The sequence below is a fragment of the Plectropomus leopardus genome, chromosome 15 (assembly GCF_008729295.1).
Source record: "Plectropomus leopardus isolate mb chromosome 15, YSFRI_Pleo_2.0, whole genome shotgun sequence".
In the NCBI taxonomy this organism is placed as follows: domain Eukaryota; kingdom Metazoa; phylum Chordata; class Actinopteri; order Perciformes; family Serranidae; genus Plectropomus; species Plectropomus leopardus.
In genome coordinates, this window is record NC_056477.1 from 7,477,841 (window position 1) to 7,497,019 (window position 19,179).

General features: G+C 39.6%; 1 protein-coding gene across 1 annotated transcript in view; it reads left to right on the forward strand.

Annotated features, from left to right (window-relative positions):
• The window catches only part of srbd1 (S1 RNA binding domain 1), a 62,334-nt gene that overhangs the window by 14,725 nt on the left and 28,430 nt on the right, over positions 1-19,179 (forward strand). Inside the window, exon 15 of the mRNA XM_042502281.1 lies at positions 15,808-15,899. Within this exon, the coding sequence (XP_042358215.1) occupies positions 15,808-15,899 (92 nt within the window). The remainder of the gene's footprint in view (positions 1-15,807; positions 15,900-19,179) is intronic.

The following is a 19,179-nucleotide window of genomic DNA, read 5'->3' on the forward strand; positions in this document are numbered from 1 at the left end:
TTAGAGAATCAAATCTTTACTTGAGTTATTTTCAAACCTGAGGCTTTTTACACATACTTCCATTAAAAAAACAGTTTTAAGTTTCCATCATAGTGATAAAACCAAAAATAACCCTGCTGTTTTCATTCCTTTGAGGGGCATTCTGATGGATAATAACAATTCTTTAATACATTGATACCGTGAAACAGTGTTACTTTTTGAGACGATTATTCGCACAGAAAAAATCTCACACCATTGCAACTCTAATTCGCAGAGATCTTATCTTTCCATATCAACTGGTGTTGCTAACAATGGCTAGTTAGAATTGGCTGGAACATCTTGGTTTTCCGTCTTGTTGTACTGGAATGTGGTTAACTTGGGTGTGACGTCATTCCTAGCTCCAACCTCTGAACTCAGAGGTAAATAGAACTTAGCGCTGAATGATGATGATGATTAAGAAATAATGGTCATGGATGGAGAAAGTGAAGTGTGTGGAAAGGGCGGCTGACTCGAAGGATGTGAAAGAGTAAAGGATGGAGGAGGAAAATGTGTGGGAGCGAGAGAGCTGGACACAGATGGAGAAAAAGACAAATTGGAATGTGTCCCTCAAGCGAATACTGTCTATTAAAGCCATCTGGACTTCGTTTCACTTTGGTCCAATTAAAGAGACGTTTTGCGGTCCACGTTGTGTCGGTAACCAGGCCCAGTCCACACTTCAGAAAACAGCACAGAACCCCGGTCCAAGCAAAATAACCACTGGCCTCTCCTTGCTCCGTCTCTTTCTCTCTCTGCTAAATTCCATGTGTGTTTGTTGACTTGAGGTTAGCATTGGGACCGCAGCCTAAAATGATTCTGAGCTGTGCGTGTGAATGTGCATGTGGATGTGCGTGTGAATGTGCGTGTGTCTGCATGTCAGCGTTTTGTCAGTATCTTTGAGTTTGTACACACACGCTCACTTCAGGGATCATACTTTTGGTGTAATAGCCCACATTTTTCCTCTGAAGTTCCATTTTCTGTCTATTTGCAAGAAGAGAAACGGTCAAAGTGGGGCGTTTATTAAGTTAACTTCTCCTTGATTATTTTCATGACAGACATGTTTTTTTCTATTGAGCAGACCTGAGCACCTCCCAGAGCAGCACAATTTCACATCTTGATATAATGTCTCTCTTGTTCATTCTTTTACTGCAGTTAATGGCATTCGTGCTTTTCACAACACGTAAGAATGTCGGTCTTCTGTTTGATGTGGTGCTGGCTGAATGTCCCATATCACCTGATATGATTAACTATATTTTTGCAGCACATAACACATGTGTTAATGGTCTGCCTCTGCCTCAGTAGGGTTTGTGGAATAAAGGCTTTTGCAAGTGCATGAACTTTGGAAGAGCAGAGAGATGTTATTTTGACATTCGCCATGAGTGTGGTTGTTGTTATCCAGATGATATCGCTCCGCAGTCATCTGGTCTTGTGCCTCACTTTGGTTTCTTTGGACTGATGTAGAAACATAGATGTTAAAGTAGAATATATGTGTGTGCTTGTACATTTCTCTTCTTTATCTGTCTCATTTTCTTTATTCCTATCTTCACTTCCATTCTCGGTTCTTTCCCCTTGTCTTCACCACTGGATCATTTCCATCATCTGTTCTCTTCAGACATTTCCCTTCTTAAACGCTTGATCTAATAAATGTGCTTTTGAAATGCACTCAAAAGTCCAAATGCTGGTATTTCAATAAATACTCCCAGCCATACCTCTGAGGTGGGGTTCTCCCTGACATATGTCTTTGAAATATAAGACTCTGGGGTACGGTCCCACTTTGCTGTATTCAGTATAACGCACACTGTGGGATATATGTGATACCTGGGTGGGATTAACCTCAAAGTTCTCAGCAAAAATAAAACCTCAGCTCCGTTGTAAGGCCATAGAACTTTTCAAAATTTTCACAAATTAAATCCAATCAGTATCCTTATCCCCTAATTAGGATCTAAAATAGTCATTAAAGGAGCTTAAATACAAACATAGTTTTCTTTTTGTCAGTGCATGGTAAAAAGAACATACTAATTTGACATTTAGAGGTGAACACTTACAGCATTTTTGCAATTGAACGTGGTGTTACTCAGGGTGTCAAAACATGTTGCTTAGGCAGTGTGCATCTGTGTCTGTCATATGCGTTGACATCCTTTAGGGCACCCTGTAGTGTCTGTATGACACATTAGGGTGTCCAGTACGGTGTCCATATTAGGACATCCTCAGACTCTCAGAGTCAGGTGTCAGACCTCAGATTAAAGGCATCAGGTCTGAGGAAAACAGCTTCATTTATTTTATTTATTTTATTCAGAAGTTCTCAAGATCTCAAAGTGTCGCATAAATTACAACCTAAACTGACTGGTGTGAGTTTAAGCATGAAACTGGCCCATCCGACATCATCACAGAAAGTACTGAGCCCAAGCGTAACCCCCCCCCCCTCTCAACTCATTTTTTGGAGTCAATAACTACATAACTAAAAATAACTAAATAAAGCAAAATTGTATATTTATAATTTATATACATATTTTATATTATTATGCATGTTGGTTAAGAAAATATCTTGACATGATCCAAAAAACATTAACATTAATTTTTGTAACATATTGGTTGATGGACCAGATATCTCAGGCAAGTAAAAATTGACACCCTGCATATTGATTAATATATACTTTATTGCTCAAATTTTAGAACAGTGATTGATCAATCATAGATTGAACATAAATACCGCAAATGACAGTTGATCCAGACATTATCTTTGTCTTGTATACAAAACCAGCTTTGGAGGTGCAAATTGTTCTGTATTTGTCTGCTATGTTGATAAAAATTATTAATGTGTTTATTATATAAGACTCATTAATGATATGAGTGAACAGTGCTATGTAATCAATTCCAGTTTTGACCAGAACATCTCCTGATAGATGATGATAGTAGGGCAGGGTAAGTGACCGTTAACTATGAGAGGCTCACTCCCCTGCTGACTGACCCACAGCTGACCCCGACCTGCCATTAGGGAAACCTCATTACCACGGCAACAAGGATGATGGCAATGACGGAGAATAGTCATGTAGCATCAGAGACAGCAAGGGGTCTTAGTGCTTGCTGCGAAGGTCTCCATTACAATTAATTGACCCAGTTTCTGCTATACTTTATGGTTTTGTATGTTTCTATGTGTTTGAGCAGCTGACCTTATAACCGATGAACTTCAGACTTTGATCGACAGGTGTAGAAAGTGTTTGAGGCAGTCCATGAGTAGGAAGCTGGCTCGGTCATGCTGTTGGAAAAACCACCAGCACATACAGCAAAACCTTTCCTGAGCTGAATACTGTCCTGTCTGTTTCAGAGTATTTACAGGCCCAGACTTTCCATCTCTACCTTCTCATCCACATTTCTTTGGCTTTCCTTTTTTTTTTTTTTTTTTCTGCTCCCTCTTTGTCGTCCTCAGCTCCTGAAAGCAGCTGTGCACTTGGAAAGATGTATTCTGGCTCAGAAGCAAAAATGTGTGAAATAGAGAGTGATTATATTTTGTCTTCATTGTGTTATTTGGCCAGACTGGAGATCAGTTTGGGTTTTATTGGGATTTTTAACATCATTACCTTGTTAGCTGGGACCGGCCATTAAAGGTGAAGAGTGGAGGTGACAGAGTAAACACAGCAGCGGGGATTACAACAGGCTTGATTTAGAGGCCTTACGTGCCACCTACATTGTCGTTGCTGTTGCCTGTTCTGTCTTGATCTCAGTATTAACATGGTAGTAACATCCTTGAGTGACGCCATGTCTGTTGTTTACATCCCTCGTGCACGGTAGTTGTATATGGCCTGAGCTCTTGTGTTTGCTCTCTAGAGGATATACAAAAACGCTTATGACGCAGCCAGATGCATACGCAAATGCAATGTTAAACATCACATCTGGGCGTTTAAAATGTGACCATGTCAGTGTTGAAAGCTTTTTTTAGGAAGAAGTATGATATGGCTGTACTTAATATAGGTACAAGTCCTCTCCTCTCCTCTCCTCTCCTCTCCTCAGTAGTTCATTAAAGACCTCAGCCTCATTTGGACCATCTGCTTCCTGTCCCCTTGTGAGCCTTCATTGTCGCGCCACCCCCACCCTTCTCCACCCTTTCTCCTCCACCCGCCTGTCTCTCTCTCGCTCTCTGTCCTTCTGCCTCAGTGCTCAGCTGGAATGACAGCCAGAAATGGCAGCCTGCGGGACATGCTTACTTGTGTTTTTGTGTGTGTGTGTGTGTATGTGTTTGTGTGTATGCAGTTTCAGTGCCTTAGTCCTGTTTGAGTAGACTCATCATACTCACTGACTCACCTCTTCCATAATTTGTGAGGACTGTGTCCCTTTTTAAAGACAGACAAACAAGGGAACATGTTGTGTTGTGTGTTGTGAATGTGTATGAAAGGCTGACCAGTGTGTGTACATTTATCCAAATCAAATCGAAATCAATCTGGGTGTCTTTGCAACAAAAGTGCCAAAAATAATACCACTTGGAAATGCTACAGGGGAGAAAAGCTGACTGTTTCTACTTTAATCATACTCTGATAAGCATGCTTATCAGTCCAATCTAGGTGTTATCTTACACTACAGTGATAGCTTACTTTAGAGTTTTTGTATTTACAACAACAAGCATATGACCTTATGAATATTTTAAGAGGTTAACACCATCATTGTGGAGTTAGAGTGCCTTTTTTAATTAAATGATCCACTGTAAAAATTTCCCAGGATGTTGATGAGTGTCTTGGTTTTTAATATGTTGATCATTTCATCACAGGCTCAGGTTTAGGCTCAGCTTTACTGGCCAATAATTGAATATGCCATGTTTTGTAAATAAAGTACCAAAAAGTTTACACCGTACATTTGACATAGTGACATATAACATCATTTTTTTAGATTGGTTCAGATGTAATAGTCCTTTATCTCCTATACTGTTGTCTTTGCTAATTGAGGAATAAATAAAAGACCAGAGTTGACTCTTTATGCTCCTATTAGAGGCACAACAGTCACCTTAGATGATTAAGCTTGAACAATGCCTCTGTGAATGACCAGCCTCCTACAGGACATTATACAGCATGAGGTATTATTTAGCTGACAAGGTTTGTCTGTGCCTGTAATGGCCCCCACTGAACACACATCAGGTTATTTGCCATACAGCTGCGTCTCAATAATTTAAAGACCTCCTGCTGGATGTCAGTTTGTGACATGCTAGTTTAGAAAACAACATTTCTGACATGATTATTTTCCCATTAAACCTGTATGTATATGTATGTGTGTAAGTATGAGCAAATATGTGTCTGTTGTGTACCTGCTTATTGTAGTTAATGCCTGCTGATGTCTAGCACACTGCCCACTTGTGTGTGTGTGTGTGTGTGTGTGTGTGTGTGTGTGTGTGTGTGTGTTTGTTTCTTTTTGGCTCCTTGACAGCACAGCATGACCTTGTCTGTCATTGTGCTTTAGCACTGTCTAGTAGACTGGGGCCAGACGTCTGTTGAGAGTGTGTGGTTAGCTGTGTTTTGTATGGTGATGCGCAGTGGTCTCTGTCACCCTCATCAGCTGGTGTTTCTGGATTTTTGAGAGGAGCCGATTGGCAGGGATGGCACCAGGGTTCCTGCGGATCCTTAAAAGGCAGTGAATTCAGCAATCTTAAATTAAGGCCTTAATTTGTATTAAAATGGCTTAAAATGCTCAGACATGGAAAGTAGGATTTTATGAATCATTTTCTCTGATGCTACATTGCAAAATCTCAAAAAATTGGTAACATCTATCATTTCATGAAATGATTTAATACATTCCTTTTCTTAAACTCGTCATAGATAGGAATCCAAGCAATGGAATCTCACACGCAGAGTGAGAAACTCAAAATTTCCAATAAAACCATAACCAAAGTTTCCAAGATGTTTCCCACCTCTGTTGGTAAACCCAATGGATACTCAAATTATCATTAGTTTTCAACATTTTTCATAAATAATCTAACTTCTTCACTGCACAAAAAGCATCATGTTTTATGCTACAATAAACATTAGGGCAAAATAAAATTCAGAAGGGTGGCACACACACACACGCACACGCACACGCACACAGCACACAAACATACCACTGTGAGTCCTGATCTATCAACACTAAAGTTGTAACTTCTGCACTTTCGAGAAGATCTTAAATATTGTAGTAAACAGAGATCAACATGTCATCAACTCCCATTTCTTTACCGCCGTCTTCACTAATCTACAGTCAGCATCCCTAACATAGGTTGGGCTCACGTTAATTTGCGTTTGACAAACCCTTTTTAAATGAGTGAAAAGTGTGTTTTAAGCTGTTGACAGCTTTTCTTAACTCAACTTTACTAAGAAAACTTGCTCTTGTCAAGTGTCTGCATGTCCATGTTAGAGCTCTAAAGATGCAACATGAATGTTTAAAAAGGCTTGCCTTACTTACTGAGAAACACTAAATATTTTTTGCAGGGATATTTCTCAAGATTATTTAATTATTATTATTTTTTAGGGGTAACTACTTATGTGTAGCCAGTAATAAAGACCTGACAGTGTGGTCTCATTGACTGGTTCCCAACCTGGTGGTGGGGTCCTCACCCCAGGGCTGCCAAAGCTTCAAAGAGGGTTGTGAGGCCTTCTTGATTTTAAGGAGTGTAAGACAACTTTTTTTAAAATATAAATTTGCCCTTTCACAGCGTTTCATTTATTTCTGTGAGGAAAGATGAATGAAATTTTTATTTTTTAAGTTTGGATTAGTATTTAATCTATCACTGTATACTTGTATACTGTAGAATTTAGCACACCATTTGATCATTTTAAATTTGTTCAAACAGCCAATTATCACAAATGTTTTGGGGCTTGCGTTTGGGGCTGTTTGCATGAAGAACGACTTGTCGACAGTGTTTGACTGCAACAAGCAGATGTTAATGATATCAGAGGGCAAGAATATGTGGGGTAAGGTTAGGAAGATCTTTGGGCAATGGTGATGATACACACACACGAAAAACACACACATACATAAAACACAGCTAAAGGCAAACAAATGACATCCAATTTCTTGACCACTTGCTCTGTCACTCCTGAAGGCAGTGCGATGACCGACCCTGTTACCCCTTTTCACAAACAAAGAAACACATCCTTGAGGGTCCTCAAATCAGTGTCCCTGTTTGCCTTGAATTCATTTATTGAAGAATTAAAGCATATATTGTAATATGAAATTAATCACATTTAAATGACCCTTTGAAACCTGTAGTGACATGGTTTTAAAGTTGTGAACTCTGTGCAAATTGGTGTAATTTCTTTAAAAAATGTGGTTTTAAAAAAAGGCAATGAGAAACTTGGTGAAAAAAAAATGCCACAAATTGCAAGAAATTAGTAGATTAAGAAAACTGTTTTCAAAAAGCTATGAAAAAATATACAGGGAGCAAGAAAAAAGCGAGGGGAAAATTATATTTATAATGTTACAGAATTATAATACATAAGCACTTTTTCCAGGTCATTTCCTTGTTTTTATGCCGTTTTTCTTTCTTATTTGTGTTTTTTTCGTACTATTTTTTGGGTAATTTTCTTACAAATTTCTTGCTAATTTTGTGGTAATTTCTTTTTGTGCTCATTGCCTTCTTCTCGTGTTTTTGAAAGAAATCAAGCCTATTTGCTCAGGTCTCAAAGGGTTAATCTGCTGTACTGTTTATTTAGACTTGTTTCCACCAGTAGCTCTGTCTTTGCCTGATGTCGTGCTCTTGTAGCTCATGAGAAGTTGGCCATCTCTCTTTCTAGAAGTAGTGATTGTTCTCTCCTTGACGGGCTCACACTTAAAAGTTGTCCACGAGCAATACAAGCAGTCGCAGCTGGAAACATACTCAAATAGCCAACAGTGTACGCTTGCACTGACACACAGACATGCTTAATGATCTGGAGGGCAAGACCTTGACCGTCTGGCCCTCCAGCTCACTCCTGGCGGGATGAGATCATTATTACTGGCGAGCTGATGGACCTGGAGGACAGTGGTGTAGACTGTATTTATGACTGTGTGTGTGTATCCCCTGTCATGTCCTGTGTCCAGGCATGCTCCGAGGGCCGGGCTGAGTGAGTGATGAACATACAGTGGCAGGACCAGTGGTGACTGGGTGAGATCGAGGCACATTTAGGCCTCAGTGACGGTTTGATGGTTGGATAGGAGGAGGAGCAGGGGGACAGATGGATTTAGAGGCATGGAAAGGCCTCAGCTTGGCTGTGGGGTGTGTCTTCATTTAAGGGGAGGAATATGAACCCATGGGTACATGAGAGGTTGTTTAACACATACAGACATTTAGTGAAAGACAGTTGTAAAGGTAAGATGGGACAAAGAAGTAAATGAAGATTGTCATAATATGTGGAAGATACATCGTTCATCCAATAATTCTTGAACCTGGAGGAAATTCTCATTTAAGAATCTGTTTTGTTTCTTTATTACACCAAAACTCAAAAGTTTGCAGCTGCCGTCGGAAGAAATGTTGGCGAGAGTCTGGTTCTTTTGATGTAGACCATTCTTTTGATTTTTTGGAAATGTCAGAAAATAATTGTATTTTGGGAAATGGTATTCAAGGAGCTAAAGCAAATAATAGGATATGAGATCCAGTTGTTTGATGCTTTATCTATGTAAATTCTCTGAAGAAAACATTATTGCCAAAGATAGATATTTGATCAAAATACTGCTAGTAGCAAGCAAAGAAGCTATCACTAGGAACTGGGGCAAGGAAACACGAACGAACGATCAATGACTAATAATCGCGGAAGAAATATTTTCAGTGGAAAAACTGACACAAATATTGAGACTACAAGAAGCACAACTAGAGAGAAAATAGCAAAAAATGTCAAAAATACAAGACTCAAAAAGATGACACTGGAATGTAACAATAATCAATAGATACACTAATCTTCAAGGACGTAAAAATGTATATGTATATATGGGTTTGTTATTCTGTCGTAACTGACACGTCTGTCACAAATATTTGTGTTAATAAAGATTTAAGTGGAAAAAAAAGGGCAATTGTAAAGGCAAATTATAGTAAAAATTTGGGGTGGACAGTTGATCTGCAGATCCCTTCACAGCTGATCAGATCAAATCAGTGGATTAGAGGAGCTGTTTGCAGATGCTAGTTTTAGAACCAGCAGAATTAACTGTTAAGTTTAACTTTTACGGCGCCCAACGTTCTGCCCCCGCAGTAGGACACTCTAGTATTTTTTGGCATATTGCATTTGAGATTTTATGTATTCATTAATTCTTTTGGCATACCAAATAGTATAGTAGTATTGATATTGGAACAGAACTAAAATTTAATTGATTTTTTTTTAAATTAAACATTACACATGATGATGGGAAAGTCAAGTAGAAAAAAAAAAGGTAGAAAGTGGTGAGATGTGCTTGTGCTTCGAGTTGTTGCTCACGGGAAACTGTGAATTGTGTTCCTTGTATTTATTTGTGCTTTTGTGTCTCGCTCATCATGAGTAGGGACCTTTGGCATTCGCAGGTGGTGGACAGTGAATATCTGCCAGCCTCATCCATATCACCCACAGCCCCCTCTCTCCTCCCACCATGCCTCACTGGTGGTCAGCCTCTGTCCCTCCTTCCACCCGCCCTCCATGCCATCCTCCCCTAGGGTTCCAGTGTTCCCAGCAATGGTCCTGCGTGTGACAAACATGTGTGATGAGTCTGTGTGACATGCCATGTGTGCGTCTGTGATTTCGGATGTGTGTGTGTATGCGTTTGTGCGTGACACAAGTGCAGGCCTTTCCTGTTACCAGATTGACATGAGTGTCTGTGAGGCTTTGCTCTTTTCAGACGTGCCTCACACTGGCAGTTGGAGTTTATTTGTGTGTGCGTGTGCCTGCCTGCCTTCTAGCGCCTCACTAGAGACTGACGGCCCCTGACACCTGCCATTTGGACGCTTTTCTCTGTGAAAAATGTCATCGTCTTCAGACCCGACGTGTGTGTGTCTGTGTGTATGTGTGTGTGAGAGAGAGAAAGAGAGAGAGAAATGGTGCGTCCCTCAATTTGTCTCCCTGAGGTCAAGCTTTGCAGCTGACTGAACAATGGACCCAAGCTGTTTGAGCAGCCGGGACAGACAAACTTTATGTGTATTTATGTGACATCATAGCTCCTTTTAAGGCAGTAAAATGAGGCCAGTCCAAGCATCTTGAGCTGAAATAGGTGTGTGTGTGTGTGTGTGAGTGAGTGTGAGTGTGTATGCAATCCACAATTCTCTCAAGTGTCTGTCTTGAAAGTTGAAACTAGTAGTGCCATCAGTTTTCACTGGGCTCCTCGATGCCTTCATGGTACTGCAGGTTATTTAAAGGTAACATTTTTCACCAAGTTTGATTTGATTGTTCAGGTAACTGTGACTTTACGTTTGGTATGGCTTAGTTAGAGTACTCACACGTTTTTTTTAATAAAAGAAACCCACCATATACATCATAAAATAGCCATATTTAATGCATAGATACATATGCACTTGTATTTAATTTGTCTTTAGATGTCATATGTGAAGAGTGGTGCAGGGACGGTTTTTGTAGGTTGAGTAGTAAGTTACCATTGCCCTGAATTCCCCAACAAACATCCAATGGGATTTTTCCCTTGGATTGCTTGCTTGTGTTGTACGTCGCTTTGGATAAAAGCGTCTTGCTAAATGAAATTGTAGAATTGTAGAAAATTAGCTCGGTGGCAAACAAAGGTTTGTGATGCTTACATGTTTTATTCAGCAAGATAATATTCACAAATGAACGTAATATTTATCTTTTCATTTTTTACTTTTGAAGCACAAATGCAATCGCCAGAAGTAAAAAAAACTAACACTAAACTGTAAGTGTACTTACACCACGGTCACATGACAACATCACCACCACAACAAGGCTGTAAAGTTGTGATCAATGTGGTGTGATTTGGTGTGTGGTGTGTGTGTGTGATGTTCTGTAGTGTCATTGTCCACTTTTTAAGGACCCGAGAATAGTATTTACTGACTTATTGTGTGTAATAGAACAAAAATCTCTAAGCGTTTGTTAACCACAGACCTTAATTTAGGCATCTAACCAGAAAAAACTCCATGGCTTTGAGATGAGGGAACCAGAAGTGTTAGAGATGGAAAATAACAACAAATTTGTATATTTTAGTACTCACTCATGCAGCACTCCATTATCAGATTTATCAGAGAAGGTTACATCACTTTCTGTACTGTATGCGTAGAAATAACACAAATATATTTTTTATCGTAAAACAAAACTTGTCTGCAACACGTCACGTGTACCTCATTTTGAGTATAAGCAACTTTTATGCAAACTATGACCTGAAGCTGTAGTTGGGGATTAATGATCTACAGAGGGAAAAAAATCTACCATTAACAGTGAAATGAACTATGAAAATATGCACTCCTTTTATGTTACATCTTATACTATCCTTGACTTTTTAAAAAATTGCACCTGAATCAACATGATTAAATGAACCAAACATTTTTAACATCTTCAAAGTCAGCCACTTCTTTAGAATCAGATGACAAGTTTAAGGTTTTGGACCTTGAAGAATCTTTTCGGGCCTCGTATTCGCATGTTGTCTTTGTCCATGTGCCTAAAATACTTCAAAATACACCAATTTCTTCCAACAAGACATCAATCTTGCATTCTTTTTCGCCCTGCAGTGCTTTTCCCCCCCCCCCCCCTTCAACTTTTTTCCCCCTGTGTATCAAATTAGTTGATGATATTATTGCCTGTCTCCTTCTCTGACTGATCTGATGAGCTGTTTTTAATTTACATTAGGGCTGTGTGAGCCAGAAGGCTGTAATGAGGTATCAAAGTGTGTATCCATCTCTTCCAATGTTCGGTTTCTCGAGGGAGCAGCAGGGGGCCACTCATGGTGTGCGTGTGTGTTTGTGTGTGTGTGTGTTAAGCCTGAGGGTGTGTCTCAAAGACGACCAGTAGGGGAGCCAGTTGGTGACTTTGCCCCAGGACAGGACAAGGCTAAAGGCAGGCCCGTATTTATGTGTGTGTGTGTATACAGAAGCAAAAGCGAGTGGGAATAAATGATAACCCCACAGGGCCACCAAGTCATCGCTTTGCACCAAGAGGCGATCTTTGACTTTGTGTAGCCCAGGAGTGTGTGTGTGTGTGTGTGTGTGTGTGTGTGTGTGTGTGTGTGTGTGTGTGTGTGTGTGTGTGTGTGTGTGTGTCTCCATCCTTCGACCATCCATCCACTTAGGCCAGAGATCTGGGGAGCAGACAACCTTCTGCTTGCTGCCAGGATGATGCCCTCACTATGGCGACAGCCATGGACGCTATGGCGATCAGGGCTCAGAGCTGTATCCATGACAGTGCTGTTACCCAGCTGCCCCAGCAGCAGCCTTAATTAAGTTGGACATGATAGGGGCTGGTGGCCTCCCTTTCTTCTCTCTCTGTATCCTCTTGTGTTCTATTTTTCTCTTAATTATATTTTTTCACTTTTTTCCACTTTTGTCTGCCCCATGTTTCCTGTTCTTTTTGTCATTCTGTCTCTCTTAAACAAACAGCTGCCTCTCTTTTTACTTAACCTTCATAATTTCACTGTCTTTGAATGAGGACAGAGAGGGGGACGGTCATTGCAACATAATAACAGCAAAATGTTTGTGTGACAATATTGCATTGTAACATCAATGCCAATTGTCAGATTTTTTCATTATATCTATTTATATTACAAATACAAAATAAAGAATAAATCAGAATAAGAGTCAACTGTTTTTCAGGTGCACTAGATACATTTTGCCGCAGTTAAGTTTTCCTGTGAAGGCATGTTTTGCAGTTGAAAAAAGGTAATAAAAGGCAACATAACGGAATATATCTTATGGCAATACTCAGTATATTGCAAAATGTTTTAAAACAAAAAAATATTGTATTGCTATTTCAGTATTTCGGTAATATATTATTGTGGGGACTCTGGTGGTTCCCACCCCTTATGGTGGTGTATTTTTTCTGCAGAGATCCTGCCCTCTGCCTGTATTACTATTTTCCTATTTTAAAAAATATTTTCTGTGCTGTGGGCATGTCCTCTCACAGCGCTCAGGTGAGGTCAGGACTATATAAAGCGGTAGCGTAAGCAGTGACAAGGTGCTGACAAATGAAAGTGTTTTAAAAACCATTATTGACCATTTTGAATGGTGTACATTTAAAGAGAGAGCTGCAGTTGCTTTCAGTAAAGAAGATATTTTTGAATTATACATATTTCATCCCCTTCGTCTCATTCAACATAAATTACTATGTGTGTGTTTTTGTGTCTGTGTGAATTTATGTGCGTGAACGAGAGTGTTTCCGGGTTAATGACCAGTTCTGCTCTGACCTCCTTGAAGGTCATGTGCCAGTGCTCGTTAGCAGTGTCACCATGGCGATATGTCAGCTGTCAGCACGATGGATAAGGAGCTGACAAAAAGAACAGTGAGGCGGAGGAAGGGACAGACAGAGAGGATGGGAAAGAGAGGGAGGGAGGACAAGTTCATTTAAATGTGATTCCCATCAGAAGGCCTCTGCCACTCCTCATTAACAAGATACTTATAATTGGCAAGGTTGTTGCAACAAGGTCCAGGCCTCTGGGATAGTGTGTATGTGTGTGTGTGTGGTGAGAGTGTGTACCACAGAAGGCCTCATTCTGGGCTGTGGACATTGGGGAGGTGTTGACCCTTCCTCATATTGGCCAGCCCTGAGGAAAAAGCCCCCCTCTCCTCCTCCTCCAGTCATCCCCCTCTCTCCATCCAGCCGAGAGAATAGAAGGACTAAACAACATGACAGCTTCAGTTGTATCAGTCAGTAGCTTTAACGCGGGTATCAGTGGCTTTGTTGTCTGCGTGGTGATGGATGATAAGCGGCCTACTTTAGAGTGAATATATTACCATGGGAAATGATAGAATTTGCTTCCATGTAAACCCTCTGTTACCATGTAGCATAATTTTCATCGTCAAGACATATATATTAAAAACATCAGTGAAACAGAAATTTGCATATCAGCAACCTGTTTTAATATAAATTAATCTTTGCCAAATTATCTATTGAGTAGGTATTTAAAATAAGAATAAGGATGTCTGTGTTCAGTTGTCTTAAAATCCTGGACAATAACTCCTTTACAGCTAGTAATAATAATGCCATATCTGTTTCTTTTTAAAGAGGTAATTTACTTTGATGATTTTTTTCATGATGAATTTTTCATGATTTTTTTCACATGAATATCTACTCATACTATTAATTTAAATATTGTTTCTAATATGATATCTAAATTGACAAATTATATGGCACTAAATGCAAATGAAACTAAGTAATGTCACTGGGTCTATCACAATAATTACATGATCTTATCAAAGTCAAAATGGTCAAAATGATGGGGTCATGTCCATATATTGTACAATATTGCCCTTGTGTTTACATGAGTGTTTGTTGACAGAAGAAAGGGCCCTGATTTACAGGAGGGTTTTCCCAAATGAACAAAGAAAAACTATGTTGAGACACATTTTGTTGTAAAGTTAATGCTTCTTGAAAGGATGTACTTTCATTACAATTCTATTATATTATCATTATTCCAGTTTATGAGGAAAAAGGTAACACCTGCACACTTCATACCACACAAGTTTATTAAAGACAACTTTTCGATCCTGCTTGGATCTTTGTCAGGTCAAATGTTATAGAAGATGAAACCACACCTATATTAATACATAATGCACACCAATAGGCTTAAGAGCTCTATGTTGGCAGGTGCAGTTAACCATCTGAACCACTCGGGTTGGTAAAACAATTGACAATGATAATAATATTGTTTAGAATTTTTTTTCTGTGACAAAATATTATCCAATTAAAGTAACCATTGTGACAGGCCTATGTGTCTATCTGGCAAAACCTATTTCACACTTCATGAAATGTGGGACCTCAGTGACAGCATAAACAAAAACATAAACAAATTGTTGCAACTGTGACCTTTTTTTTGTGTGTACCAAATACACAGAAGCTCATCTTGATTTCTGTGTAACCTGAGGAAGTCAAGGCTTGTGGCTGGCCTTTCCCAATCTCACTATTGACAGAAATTCATTTTTGGATATGAATGAATAGCAGTACACCCCAGTGACCTCTGGATGGCAGTAGTGTCACATAAATTGCGACTGCCCTGCAGAGACCCACTGACTTAGTGCCCTCGACTTTAACGAACGCCTCATACTGCCTGTTATCGATGTGTCAGTCGTTAAAATGTGCAAAGGTGGTCATACTCAAAGCAACATTCACAGAAAAAAAAGGTGAATCCAGATCTATACTTACCTGAAGTGAGTGCAATACTTTTAAGTGGGCAAAATTACCTCATTAAGTGATTAGACTCACTAATGGACCTATTCTGAATTTTTTGTTCATATTTGTATAGTTACATTCTAAGCAAGTGGCTCAAACATGCAGTCAGGACGTATGTGGTTCTTTACACCTGCTGTCCGTTGAATTGTCAGAGGAAGTACATTTGAAAGATCATAATTGTGCTGTTAATGTTAAGGCAGGACTGCTAGTGCTGACGTTATTTCAGCCGTAATGTCAGTAATGATGGTCAAGCTTTGACTACAAAGGGTCAAATGAAGAATGAGTTTGAGAAGTTGTCAGCTGCATTATTTAGGGTGCAGGCAGTGGTGATTTGCCTAAATAGCCACGCCATTATTTCTTTCAAGCAGTAAGAACTCCTCACTATATGCCCCCCTGCGAACCTGCCTTTTATTCTTTCTATATATACTACATATCTCTTTTATCATCTCTCCCTCTCCCTCTTTTTCTTATTCCCTCACTCTTTGACTTCCCTTTCTTTGCCCAGTATAACCAATGAAGCCGGAGCATCCATCTACAGTGTGAGTCCTGAGGCGGTCAAAGAGATGCCAGACATGGACCCCAACCTTAGGAGTGCAGGTACGCTATCTAAGCATCCAGGCTGGATTGTCTTCGTCTGATAATGATTATGTTTTGTCAAACAACTGTGTTTTTATTGGGCCCTTATTGATGGTAAAATTATTGGTTTTGTAGAAGACACTGTGTATAGGGCTCCAACTAACTGCTATTTGCATTTTCGATTATGCTGTTGCTAATTTTTAAAATTTTTTTGTTAATTAAATGTCAGAAAATAGTGAAAAATGCCCATTTTTGACATTTTGACATTTAATGACTGCAAAACTAAACAAAAGAAAAATAAAATAAATTTAACAGTAGTAACCCTGAGATAAATATTTTATAATAAGAAGAGAAATCTGGTCAATCTAAAAAAAAAAAAGTACTTGATCGAGTAATTATTTGATCTGTAATTGAGAATTGCTTGTGTGCTACAGTAGGCATAAATCTTTAGAATAATTTTCTAATTTTGGAGATTGTGGCCCCTACTTCACATGTGAGCTCAAATACTGTCAGGGTCCCATAAAGAAACGGTAGAGTATAGAGTCCACATAATATGAACTGTTTTTAAACTACTCGACTGTGGGTGTTTGATCTAAGTAACAAAATGTGATGATGATACTGGTGATAACAATGCGCAAAAGTTGAAAAGTACCAACTAGCTGTTTTTCACACAATAACAAATCACAATTTAATATATAATATGAGGAGTCACCTAAGTTTCTGTCAGAAAACACAGCAACAAATATTGCAGTATGTCCTGTTATCTTTGAATTTCAGCCATTGCTATAAGGCTCTCATATCCTTTTTTTGCTTTTGTCCCTCTTGCTCTCACTTACCACCTCTCCCTGACTCACTCCACATACTACATCACTGAAAACACAGCAGAATAAAAAAGAATTGAACAGAGTTTTTTGGAGAACGAATGTTTTCAGCAGACTTCCTCTATAAAAGCTATAAATCAAGCGAGGCTGGATTATTCCTCGCGAGTTTCCTGTGGTCAGCAGCACTGAGAGCCACGGAGAGTCATATTTATACCCCTAATGAAAGCCATGAGAAATCTACAGCGTTTGACTATAGAAAGAGGAGGTGCTGAGGCGAGACACTGCTGTTACTGAGTCGGATGTGGTGACAGAGTGTTTGTGTCTGTCTTTTTTACCTTCGGGGGTAGGTGAGTTTCTTCATCTGGCCATGTGACATAGTGTGCAGGGAGTTTCAGGCACCTTCCATCTGTCCTCTCTGTTGTTGGGAGATCTAGGGACACCTTGTGGTGATCGGCAACACTTCAACCATCTTATAGGACAAATGATTTTACGTTCAGTTTATTTCTGTGCTCCTCTCTGACAGAGACAGAGCGAGAGATTAGTCAAGACTGACCGCAAAGGAAAAAGAGTTAAGAGTACAGATCAGTTTTCCTGGATCACTGTCACTCATTTGACTGTTGTAGTCCTCAAAACTGTTGTGATTTGACAGAGAAAGCAGAGACGCCAAATCACAACTTTTCCCTCGCTGCACTTCACATTCTTCCAGTTCTCCTGAGCGATGTGTCTGTGTCTGATCTGGGCCTTCCTCTCTCTTCTTTCTTCATTGCTTTCCATTTTTTCGTAGCCCTGCATTTGGCTCATAAACTTTCAATAAGTGCTGGAGAGTTATGCTGGACTCCATTTACAAATCGGTTCGTCTCACAGAGAGAGAGGGAGAGAGAGTCAGAGACAGAATAGATGGAAAGGGGTTTGGAGAGTTTTGGTGGTGCACTGAGCAAGGCCAGGGTTGAAACTCCATCCCTGTCTAAATATTATCTCAGGCAGCAGCCTCATACCGCAGCCAGAGGAGAGAGCGGAGAGGAGAGCCATTGATTCCAGACATACTCCCTCTTTTACATCCCATCCCACTCTTTCTCTTTGTCTGTTTGTTCCGCCTCAAAGATCTAAGTCCGACGTGCCTCATGCAGCTGGCCACGGAAATTCAAACATACGCATAATGCACACATACAAGACACTGACGAGCAGCAGCACGGGGAGGACAGGGAAGGACACAAACTACTTCATGTTATTACTACATAAACTACTACATTGTGTTTTAGCCAAACGGCAACTTTCAGGGCTGAAAAATGAAGCCAATGAGGAAGTGCCAAAAATTGCAACTACTAGAATGGCCACTTGAGGCTGGCTCCAAAAGTGAGTCAGTCCCCATAAACACCCATGTTAAAACACCCAACGTCACAGCAGAATTAAACACGTTTACAGCCTTGGCCTCTCTATCTAATTCTCAGTTTATGATATCTGTCCAGCAGGTGAGTTTTTATTTAATTCACCTCAGCCCAGTCGCCAAAGGAAAATGTTGGCATGGTATGTTTTTGAAAACCAGAAATATAGTATAGTTTCATATTAGGGATAGGTGATATATGTTTTTAAATGTTATTATAACAGTAGTGTAGTCAACTTTATTATTTAACACTGACTACTTTATGTAACTGCAGTGCATTCAATTTTCTTTTCTTATTTTTGCAGTTAACATTAATTTAAAGGATTAATCTTAAAAATTTCACTCTGCACTCCAACAGTGTGGAGTTATAAATAACTGAACTGATTATATATTCCAATAGTGCTCGTAATGAATGGTCCAGTTCCAAAAATAGAAAATTTATTGTTGCGACAGATGTTTTAATCATGGCGGGCTGCCACAAATAAATGAATGTGTGGGAAACCCTGCTGTAGACCACAATTTGAGGCCAACAAACAACAAAAGTTTTTTTCTTTTTCTTCTTCTTTTTCCTGTATTTTCAGCAGCTTTTTGGCCACCAAACAGAGGTGTTTTTTAGCGATGGGGGCCTGGGGGTAGTACCACGAAAAGCTGTTGTTTTACTTCTGCCAAAGTGGGAGTCCACATACCAATGGGTGACGTCACGGTGGCTACATCCATTATTTTAATTAGTCTATGGTTTTAGCCTAAAGCTGATGTGTGTAACATTTTGCTCAATCTCTTTTCCTTGATAGAACTCCAGCCATTAAGAGAATTAGATACCTCAAAATAAAAAAAACAAACCTAACTGTTTTGGAAAAGCTTTTGGGGTTTTCTTAAATATGAAATTATTTTTAAAAAATGACAAAGAAACACCCACAGCTGGCATGTCCTTTGTGTTTCACAGGGTCATGAATGTGTTATTGGTCCTGTTATTCTCTCCCTCTCTCTGAGCCTGTGTGTGTGTGTTGGAGGGTGATGTCATGTATTATGGTCTGTATGTGAGTAAAGTTGTTTGTAATTTTTCTCCTTGTCACTGGCCCTGCCAGTGTATTCATGGAAA